General features: G+C 42.5%; 3 protein-coding genes and 1 non-coding gene across 5 annotated transcripts; 1 reads left to right on the forward strand and 3 right to left on the reverse strand.

Annotated features, from left to right (window-relative positions):
- Positions 1-1,051: 1,051 nt before the first annotated feature.
- On the reverse strand, positions 1,052-5,951 carry cpsf2 (cleavage and polyadenylation specific factor 2). 2 transcript variants are annotated; one of them, XR_005096633.1, is made up of 15 exons: positions 5,334-5,482; positions 5,106-5,265; positions 4,912-5,017; positions 4,681-4,810; positions 4,466-4,581; positions 4,108-4,295; positions 3,741-4,031; positions 3,547-3,647; positions 3,241-3,444; positions 3,019-3,171; positions 2,710-2,932; positions 2,087-2,401; positions 1,830-1,964; positions 1,244-1,387; positions 1,052-1,162 (listed from the first exon to the last, which is right to left on the reverse strand). XR_005096633.1 is itself a non-coding variant. In XM_037244645.1 (15 exons), exons 2-15 carry the CDS (start codon positions 5,480-5,482, stop codon positions 1,295-1,297), a joined length of 2,364 nt encoding a protein of 787 aa, XP_037100540.1. In that variant the 5' UTR covers positions 5,483-5,507; positions 5,688-5,951; the 3' UTR covers positions 1,052-1,294. The 2 variants fall into 2 exon arrangements, 1 of the variants encoding a protein (XP_037100540.1); XM_037244645.1 differs by adding an exon at positions 5,688-5,951 and having other exon boundaries at positions 1,052-1,387; positions 5,334-5,507.
- A 136-nt stretch (positions 5,952-6,087) lies between these two features.
- Positions 6,088-6,953, forward strand: LOC119117977 (NADH dehydrogenase [ubiquinone] 1 beta subcomplex subunit 1-like). Its single transcript, XM_037244648.1, has 3 exons — positions 6,088-6,227; positions 6,611-6,755; positions 6,843-6,953. The coding sequence occupies exons 2-3, from the start codon at positions 6,616-6,618 to the stop codon at positions 6,877-6,879; spliced, it is 177 nt and encodes a 58-aa protein (XP_037100543.1). The 5' UTR covers positions 6,088-6,227; positions 6,611-6,615; the 3' UTR covers positions 6,880-6,953.
- Positions 6,954-7,013: 60 nt separating this feature from the next.
- riox1 (ribosomal oxygenase 1) lies at positions 7,014-9,993 on the reverse strand. Its single transcript, XM_037244646.1, has 15 exons — positions 9,850-9,993; positions 9,477-9,596; positions 9,234-9,370; positions 9,073-9,172; positions 8,877-8,990; positions 8,706-8,812; positions 8,531-8,638; positions 8,430-8,464; positions 8,182-8,360; positions 8,017-8,121; positions 7,803-7,944; positions 7,610-7,730; positions 7,449-7,548; positions 7,288-7,374; positions 7,014-7,197 (listed from the first exon to the last, which is right to left on the reverse strand). Exons 1-15 carry the CDS (start codon positions 9,934-9,936, stop codon positions 7,138-7,140), a joined length of 1,602 nt encoding a protein of 533 aa, XP_037100541.1. The 5' UTR covers positions 9,937-9,993; the 3' UTR covers positions 7,014-7,137.
- A 347-nt stretch (positions 9,994-10,340) lies between these two features.
- trnak-cuu lies at positions 10,341-10,413 on the reverse strand. The gene has a single exon. It is a non-coding gene; the product is annotated as a tRNA-Lys (tRNA).
- Between the last annotated feature and the right edge of the window lie 35 nt (positions 10,414-10,448).

Below are 10,448 nucleotides of genomic sequence, written 5' to 3' on the forward strand. Positions count from 1 at the left end.
GACGAACAACCAAACATGAGAACTTTCCACACGATTAACATTTGGGCTGATTTACAAGATGGCTCTTCGATTATTAAAGCAGGATTTTTTTTTGTGCGTTATTTTATGTTTGAATGTTTTGTGACTTGATAAAAGGCATCCACTTTCACATGATTATGTCAGCGGCATAAAGTAGTCTGTTTAGTGAGGAGAAAAGGGATTATATTCCATTCCATCTATCCTCCACACAAAAGGAATTTCTAGTCACGATGTCGATACTCCAATGAGATGTCGACCTTTTTTAGTTGAATATCAAATATTTGAGGCAAGGGAGAGCCAGCATAGCGGCTACAGTATAGATTTGCGATTAGCTCTGACAGGTTGTGTAGTTCAGAAGCGGCCTCTAGGGGGCAGAGTGAGCCCCAGGGGGGAACTTTGCGGCCTGCTCCCTGGTTTAGCTGCTCGTTACATTAAAACAGGGGACTTCTGTGACAGAGTCAGCATTATGAAAGCTAAGAGGATTAACTGACGGACATTTCTGGCGTGGCTGGTCAATTATCGAAATGAAAATCAGCATTGGCAAAAGGGCTGGCATGCTCTGGGACAATGACGAGATGCTCTTTTTTTTCCCTGTCTCCTCCTTTCCGGCCTGTGTTGCTCAGCTCTTCACGGCAGCGAGGAGGAATAAATAATTAAAAGGCATAATTGGTGCATTTCTGCATGAGGTTTTTGTATGCGTGTGTGTGTGTGAGCCACGGATTAAAACAGAGCATTTAAATTTTAATGTGTCTAAAGTGCAAAACTGTATGTTATGCAACTGTGTAAAAAAAAAAAAAAAAATACACACACTTGCACGATAGCCAGTCATCCGTGCTGCGGTCTAACTCCTCCAACCATGTGCATGATCACACACACACACACTCCCTCCCTCCCTCCTCACTTTCGTTGTCCTGTTTGAGTGTCTCCCTAGTCGTCACAACAGAGGCACGCACGTGCAAGGCTCGTGAGAACCAGCGCCGATGATGTTTTGTGATTAAATAAATAATTTGTATATCTAACAAAAATACAGGAATTCAGATTAGGAAAATTCTTGTATTTTTCATGAAGTGGAGAGGTATCTCATACACACATACAGATATCCGTCTTAGTATAAAAGAAAAAAACAGTAGCTTCCCAAGGTCACCTGGAAGTAGAGAATTATAAAAAAAAAAAAAAAAAAAATGAAACTGTACAATAGATGTAGTGGGGACACAACTGGATTTACCCGGTTGTCTCCTCTGGGTCAAGTCCTCCTCAGCGAGGGTCTCTGCTGTCGCTATACGACAGCATACTGCTGATACAGCAGCTCTCGGATCTTATAGTAGTCGTCGCACAGGCAGCCTTCCAGGCCGATGCGGCCCGCCTCCGTCTGGACGGGGAAGACAAAAAACCTCAGTTTCACCTTTTACACGTAAACTAAAGAACTGTTCACAAGGTTTGACATCAAAGCATCAGACGCTTCGTGCCGTCTGCGCTTTCATTGCGACTGCTCCGAGTGTCTCTTTGAGTTCATGTTCTGCCTTGCATCTATTTTAAGTTCTTGTCAATTATACATTTTCATGTGGATGTCCTGGTTTGCTCCTGCTTTTCCTTCTATTTGACTTGTTAAGTTTCAGTCGTGGGGGTTGTTTGTTTTTTTTTCTTTTCCTGAGGCGAGATGCATCATAAGCCTCTGGGTTTTCTGCCCTACTTTGGCTGTGATATTTATCTTATGCTTCAAACAAACACTCCTTTTTTTATTATTTTATTTTTTTTTTTTAACTACAAGTTCTGGACACTATAAAACGGTGAGGAAAAAAATATATACTCACTCTGCGAACAGCCACCAAGTTGTTGCAGACCAGCACTCCTCCCACAAACTCAGCCTGGATGCCTTCCCTGAGGAGGACCTGTTTGAAGTCGGACAGGCGGGGCTCGTTGATGAACACCGACTGATGTCCGGGCGCCTGGATGAAACACAGAGCCGCTGTAGTGAGGTTGGGCGCTAATGATAATGTTCTGTTTTGACCGACTGAAAATTGAACTGAAATTGAGAATTGTGACTCCCAAAAAAAAACAGTTCTCTCACCTCATGTGAAGGCAGCGGCTCCAGTGTGGGAATGACATCACTCTCGTCAGACGGCTCTTTCTCGTCCTCCCCAAATAGGTTCTTCATGGCTCGCTGAGCCGCCACCATTGCAGCACTGTGATCAATACCGAGGTCGGGGACGGTGTCCATGGGTAGCTCACCGTCCTCAGGCTCCTCCTTGGAGCCCTCCTCGAGCATCACGCCTGTGTCTACTTTGACCACGCGCATGTCCAACACGCCGTCAATCCACGCCAACTCGGTGTCTTTGGCCTTGCAGAACTGCAGGGAGCTCACCAGGAAGTCTTTCAACCGCACCTGCACCGCAAAATCAACACTTAATTCATATTTGGGTGTGTTGTTTTGGTGATGGATTATTTAGAGACACTGTTTATCTGGGGGGGGAAAAAAATCTACAATTTAGCAATTTAATTACTGGCGCCCTCTGCTGGTTGCTTGTGGTAACTCCATCATGTCCCAAATACATTAATGTGTTGTTATTATTACGCAACATAACCAGTGAGCGATCTAAGTAATTACAGGTGACTGTTAATATTCTTAAAGAGCAAGATTGGATAAATAGCTGGAGAACGGGATGACGTGCGTTTACTTGTAAACAAACTGACCTGGTAGATGTGCGTCTCACTAGTGGCGTCCACGGTCTCCTGAAGTTTGGGTGTGTACACTTTGAGATCTTTGCTGAAAGCCTTGCAGGACTCAGCCAAGTCCAGACTGGCCTCCGGAGGTCCGTGGATAATCACCAGCTGCCTGGGCTTCATCTGGTTGATGATCTTCTTGATAGAATCGCCGTCGGAGCGACCTTCGTAGTCGATGTACGTTATTCTGGCTCTGCAGGGAGGTGGCGGCGGAATAATTTGTCTAAATTGTGTTCCGTGGGAGTTTGACCTTTAGAGCTCCAGTTGGTGATCACTGACCTGATTTCAAGGTTCTCAATACTAGAAACACATTTGGTGGGAACAACAGAGAGGTCCTGGTCCATCGGCTCATCACCGTTGGTCAAGCCCGATTCTAGTTTGCTTTTCTCCTCCTCCGCAGCTTGCAGCTCAGGAACCAGAAAATCTTCAATCCTGCAGCCCAAAAATGATTATTTACACACAATAGTTGGACCCGCTTTTTCAATCTCTTCAACGGGATACCTGATGATCTCCCCGTACTCGTCCCATTTGATCCTTTCCTCGTGCGTTGGGAACATCGGGTAGGACTTCTTGGCTTGCTTGAAGAAGCTGCCTTTACGGTTTCCCTCGCCCTTCATCATCAAGTCGTGGTGTTTGGTTTTGACCGCCGCTGGCTGATCCAGGTCGTCGTCCATATCGCTCTCGTCGCTGGAGTCTACATCCACCCTGCGTGAGTGAATCATTTTAACTAATCACCTTTTTACATCGCTTGGCTGTTAATTAAAATTTTTCCCCCCCAATAAAAGTCTCGCTTTACTATCAACTTACTCTTTTGCTTGTTCCAGTTTCTTTGCCGCTTCTTTCTTAATTTTGTCATTTTCAAGGTATTCGTCGAGCTCCTTGCCTTCGAGCTTCACTCTTTTTCTCACCTGTCGGGGCAAACAACAGAACAAGACATTTGAATGTTTTTCAACTTCTATCACACTTTGAAAGGACAAAAATTGTCTTATGTTCCTTCCTACCTCCAGATCCAGCATCTTCTCGTCCGGGTGATCAATGAGGTAGCGGGCCAGTGTTCCAGGTGTGGTGCGATAAGTCAGGATGACCGAGTGTTTGCTGTCTTGACACCACTTGATAAAAAGTTCTCGAGAAAAGCCAGACTCTAAATCCGGCTGGCTGCAGAGCACTACTTTAGGGTTGGGAACCCGAGCCAGGTCGGCCAAACTGTGGCAGAGGGTCAAATGTCGGAACTGGAAGGGGTTATTCCTCTTGTCCTCAAAACACCTCATGAGCTTGTCGCTCATCCACTCCACCTACGGTGAAATTGTGCGTAAACTGGTGTTGTCGCATTTCAACTCGTATACAGGAGAGTGAAGGCGAGATGGATACCTGGGACTTGGAGAACTCCACAACATTGTAGCTGACATTGTTAAGTAGGGCGAGCGGGTAAGCTCCAAGCCCGGCATCTTTTGTCCTCCAAATCTGGTCCAGGAGCTGAGCCAACTCCAACACCCGCCCAGCTGTATCCACTCCGATAAGCACGTTACCATCCCCACGGAGCGTCTCCATTATGTTAGCTTTGCAGGGAGGTGATAAAAAGGACAAGAAAAAAAAAAAACACATTCAACACCTTGGTTAGAATTCTACCATTTTTCCCAGTATAATCACATATTAACCCGTATTTGCATTCAAATTTAGAACAGGATAAGATTTTCCAAATTCCAGACTGGCAGATACGATTACTCACTTAGTAGCTGTTCATCTCTTTGCTTGCGCCGCGGTTGTACATATGCTGCATTGAAGGAGTCCGTGATCAGCAAGGAAGGTCGGCTGATGCTCTCCATAGTGCAGCCGTTCAGGTGGCTGGAATAGAAAAACAAATACATTTGTGACAGTAAGAGAAAAACAAATCAACTAGGGCACATGTAGATATGTATTTATACACTAATAATATTTACTTACATTTCTCTTTTGTGGTTGAAGTCCACAGCATAAACAACCTCCTCCTCCCCATCCTTGACAATCTTCCAAATGGTCCCACCAATCATGTGACCGGCAGGAAGTGGTGTAATGGAAAGGCCGTGTCCTTTTCCTATTAGAAAGGATGAAATATGAATTATATTATAGACAGTTGATATAAAGTTTACATAACAAAACCACCAGAGGAAAAATAAAAAACAGATTTGAACTGACCTTTCAGATTGACAATCTGTGAATATTTCAACTGCTGAATTTTATCAAAAGCACTGTCCACATCATCAAGGGTGAAGAGAGTAAAATCTTCACTGTTGTTTCTGGACTAAAGAAGGAAAACAGATGAGTGATGAATTAATACTGTTTGCAAAACTCAGCTCTGAAATGTAAATGCACCTTTGAATCCTTCTCACCTGATAAAGATCATACATGAACATTTGACCCATCTTGTAGACGGGTATCGTTGCATATATGGTACAATTTAGCCCCAATTTGCCCACAGCGTATGGCAACGCTCCAAGATGTATCGGATCAGGATGGGAGAGAAGCACGGCGTCAATTTGATGCACATGCCTGCAAGGACAATTAGAAACTATTTTCTCTGTAATCTCCTTCAAACAGAAGACAAATAGCCCAATTACCGCTTTATGGCATCGATGATATCCATTGAGAAGTTCTCATCCCAGCCACAGTCTAACAGGAAGCGAAATTCATCCACCTGGAGAAGGTAGCAGAGGGCAGATTCCTCCTGAACTCCTGACAAAGCTGTCAGCTTGATAATGGACGTCATCGTGGCTCATTCACTTGTCTTCACGCTGCAAGAAAATGAATAGATCTCAAAAAACAGAATTACGAGCTACACTTGCCTAGTCTGTGTCTGGAAAGACGTAAAAGAAAGACATCGTAATTTAAAACTGTTATAATTCATGCTTTACTTGGAATTGTGTAACTTTATCCACTATTCTGTTCGCAATATTTGATGAAAACATACTTACACAATAGCGGGCCACGCTTCAATACAAGGAACAAACTACCCGGTAAGCCTACTAGCTAGCTACATTTACACTTCTGCATGCGCTAACTAAAATAGCCCTGCAAATCTAAAACATACCATTTATTGAAATAACGTACAAATATATAATAGGGCTGATGTAACAAACAATAACGTTATTCTTAATTAAATTCAATTTTAGGACATTTTTGGTAGCATCATAGCATCCCCGCGAGAAGCCATGTTTGCCGCTGCATCATGTGTCAAAGTGCATCAGAGCCTTCCAACTGGGTGTCGAACACTGACTAATATTATAACCAATAACTAATTGCTTTTGTTTCCATAAAAATATTTGAGGTAAATGTTATCAAATAAAATCATAAACTGAATGTATAGAGTTCCTAAAGACTAATTTAATGTATTATTTAGATGCCCTCATCTTGTTTCCACAACCCACTTTTGTCGGGACAGATGGTTCAGTCCAATGTCCTCTGTCTGGTGAGTGTATAGCAGAGGGCCGTACGGAGCTTTCTGTAAACAAAAGGTAACTATTTATAAAATAAAACTTTGCTCAATTACTATTTACGTCCTTAAATGTATGTTGGCTAACTGTGTTGTATCTATTGTTTTACTCTGAGTAATTATAAAACAAGTATTCCGCATAGCGCTAATAGCTAGGCTAGGCGATTTGCTAGTGTGTGGAGCTGTCAGTAAAGTTGTAGAGTGTAAACCAAACATTTTTAACAAGTGTGTCCCTGCAGGGTTTACCAAACAATCTAATTTGTGATAAAATGTTTTATAAATAAATATTCAATCAATCAATCAATATGCCTATCTCTGCATAAGACAGAACCCCCATCACTGCAAATGGTGTGGTCAAAGATTTTAAATAATTTTCTTTTAATTGATTTCACTATTTATTTGCAGCAAGCATGGTCAACATTGCAGCTTTCGCCCGTGAGCACTGGATGAACTTGCTGGTGCCCATGGGTTTTGTGATTGGATGGTACCTTGACAAGCAACAGGACCAGAAGCTGACCGCCTTCAGGAACAAAAGTATTTTATACAGCAGGTTGGGGAATCTTGTTGCATTTTACAATATAGTCTGAGGTTAACTCTCAAAGCAAATGTGTTGATATTTGTATTCGCTTCTCTGCAGGGAGCTGAAACCTGGTGAGGAGGTGACTTGGAAGTAGATTTTATAACCCCAGTGTTTGTCCACTCTTTCTGCGGTGTAAATGGCTTAGGGTTGGCGCTAAATATTTAAAAACAAAAAGACTCATGTCTTTATTCTTCAGTTGTATCAACCAACAATAAATGTACGTTCCCATCAAACTCTGTTGTCTTTATTAAAAAACCTTTCTCAGTCATTATCATATTTACGTGGAACGCATTCATATTTGGTGGTTGATTATTTCTACCCCAAATAATGTCATGTGAAGAAATTGATGGCACTATGGAAGTGATTCCTTCCGGATGACTCCATTCTTAAAAAGTAGCTCAGCCAAAGAGATCTGAGGAAAAGAAGCACGTGTAACATGAGCCAACATCCATTCGCTGAACAAAAAAAAAATCTGGATTATAATCACAACAAAAACACAAACCTTCTCTTGCATTGAATCGCACGGGAAACTTGCTACGCTCACAAATTGAGGATAGGAGTGGATCAGAAACTCAACTGCATCCGTGTACTGGAGGAAGGAAAATATTTTAGAAAATAGTTGGAAAAAAAACAAAGTAAATGTAAGAAAACTCCCATTTTTACCTCAGGTTTTATTTCAAAGCTTTTCGGCTCCTCTTTGTGATAAACTCTAGAGTTGTCGGTGGTGTAGTAAAGATGGACGGCGTCGCCATCGCTGCAGAGCCTTAGGAAATAAGAAATGTGAATACTGCGAGCTAAAAATCTGAAAACTTAAAACAAATTACCTAGCGCAGCCTGCTCGGAGGAGTCCGACTCGAGTTTGGCTGGTGATGTAAGCACCTACGTCCTTTGCGCTTCCGTCCTCCCACCGAGCAGGTGCTTTGTGCACACTTCTGGCTGCTTCCTCTACGGGAGGTGGGGGGTTAATTTAAAAGAATTAAAAAGATGCATTTTAACTGTGAACTAAAATGGCCTCACCTGCAGTGAGCTTTGGAGGCAAGCAATCGTGAAGAAACTCTCTGGCTTTAAGATCCACAGCTGCGTCGACTGCGGAAAAATTCCTAAGCTTGTTCATTAAGTTATCGATTTTGGAGAAGAATGCTGCCCTGCGTGGATCATCCTGCAAGATGGAAAACTAAGTGAGTAGAAATGAAAAAGTGAAATGTTGACGTCAGATGAAGAGAGAGCAGACCTTGTCGGAGTTTTGAACGCCCATGTAGGAGAGGTAGTCCAGAGGTAAGCCCTGTCTGAACTCCACATCCTCCTCCATTGCAATTTCAAGAGCAGTGGGAACCATCTAGAAAGAGAGCAGGAAAATGTAAAAAAGGTGTTTATGGAATAGGAATGAGTCCATTACCTTCTGCAGCAAATCTCCCCAGCTGTTCTTCTGGTAGGAGGAGACGGTAATATGAAGCGAGTGTGCATCCGAGAGGCAGTCGCCCTGGTGGATGAACCCTCGTGGAAAGTAAAGTAGATCTCCTGCCTCCAGCACCACCTCCAGAATAGGCTTCCCAATTTCTGCCTGCGTAAAATTGGCTGGAAATGCAAAATAATAGTGTTGGGAATACAACCAAAAGTATCTACAGTTTTTATCGTCGTACTTACGACTTGAAAGCACAGGCAGGACTTCCTCGTCTGACCTTAAGGAAAGTAAATACTCTTTATAACCACAGCACACTTTATATGTATGTTTTTTTTTTTCTCACCTTGGGTTGTAGACCCTCCAGTGCTTCTTTCCCTCCAACTGAATGACAAAAGCCTCAATGTCATCATAATGTGGGGCAAATCCTTGTGTTCCGGGTGGTGTAAGGTAACTGAGGTGATAAAACATAACCAGGATTAAAATCTTCTATTGTTCCGCGTGTCGATGTGCTTACGTACACATTGGCGCCTGCCATGCTGCCAAAATGCTCCTGCAGGATGGACAGCACATTCCATACAGTTGAGGAGAACGCCTGAGGATTCAGCATCCGGAGGGAGCAGCCACTCTGGAGAAGTTTTTTTTTTTTAGTACTTCACATTAAGATGGAATATTTTTGAATAATTGTGTACCTCATAGAAATCCCAAACTGTGTATGGCAAAGCTCTACCAGGAGGGTTGTGCGTTTCCCTCTTGCCGTCCGTGTAACTTGTGACATCTAAATTCACGCCATACTGAACATCCTCCTTTATTTGAAATAAAAAGGAAATCACAGCATCTCAAAAATGTGTTTCAAGAATTCTGTCAACAGCTGTTTGGAATTCTTACCTGTCGAAGAATGCGATCAAACTCTTCTGTGGAGAATAATCCCTTGTAGTAATTTGGATTTTTACGCTGAACAAGAACAGGTTTCTTCTCCCATGTTTCCCTTGGAGGTGAAAACAAGTACAGTAAAGTATGATGAAGATGATCATGTATCAACAAATTACCTGAAGAAGGCCTTGCTGGGAATTGGGTTGATCAGCCACTGGAAAAGCCTGCTGGCCCGTTCCTTGCTGTTGTTCATTTGTGCCAACTCAGCGAGTAACACATTTAGGGCCTCCTCACCAGCGTTTACACACTTTGTCTGGGTTTGAAACACAACAATTCTTCAAGTTTTAACCACATTGTACAGGGTGCATAACAGATCCTCAAACAGATTGGATTTGAGTCGTTTAACAAGGAAAACTTACTTCGGACAGTCTCGGTATGGCAACCTCTGCTGCATGATTCTTGGCTTTCATTTTCTTCTTTTTCCCTTGACTTGCGGTAATAACATTGTCATTCACTCTTTTCTTTTTCTTAGATGCCACCTAGATAATGAAATAAGATTAAAAACAAAGGCAGGCATGCACCATACATACATGCAGGAGTATGTAAATAAAATCGATTATTTCTGGGACTAAGTAGTCAACAAACAAACAATCACTGCAATCACTCTCCAAAAAATAGAGAATAATACATGTTTTCCTGGGCACACATACGTTTCCAACCTCACATTCACACCCTGTTGCATTGTTAGAAAAGTGGCTAAACCACCTTTTTTTTCTTTTTCATCACTTTTACCTGCAATGAAGGCTTCGTACCAGCAGACGAAAGTCCAGCTGGTAGCGTGTGATACATGGAGAAAGCTGACATTTGTTTTCTTTCCATTTTCCCAACACGCGTGTGGATGTCGTCATCAAACAGCGACTGGCTTTGTGTTTTCTTCGGTTAATATTTTGTAAATTTGAATTTTGGGAAACTCCCTAGCGCCCCTATTGGCATGATGGAAATAGTTAAAATACCATCCATCTATTCATCCATAAGCGAACCGCTTTCTACTCATAAATTCCTTCACCTCGTTCACAATTGAGAAGTGATAATCTTTATAGTCATTTCACAGTGGACGATTGTAATTGACACAGCGTTACAGTGAGCGGTTACCATGACAATAGCATGCTATAGCATCTTGAAGTGGTTCTCAAAATGTGTGGTTACGTTCATCCAATTGGACTTACAAAATAACACGTAATGTAATATTGCCTGTCAAAGAAGGGAAAAAGAAAAAATGAAGCCGCCCAACGTGGGGCTCGAACCCACGACCCTGAGATTAAGAGTCTCATGCTCTACCGACTGAGCTAGCCGGGCAGATGACGAATGTAAGTCAGCTATCTTACAAATAG

The sequence above is a fragment of the Syngnathus acus genome, chromosome 24 (genome assembly GCF_901709675.1).
Source record: "Syngnathus acus chromosome 24, fSynAcu1.2, whole genome shotgun sequence".
Taxonomy (NCBI): Eukaryota; Metazoa; Chordata; class Actinopteri; order Syngnathiformes; family Syngnathidae; genus Syngnathus; species Syngnathus acus.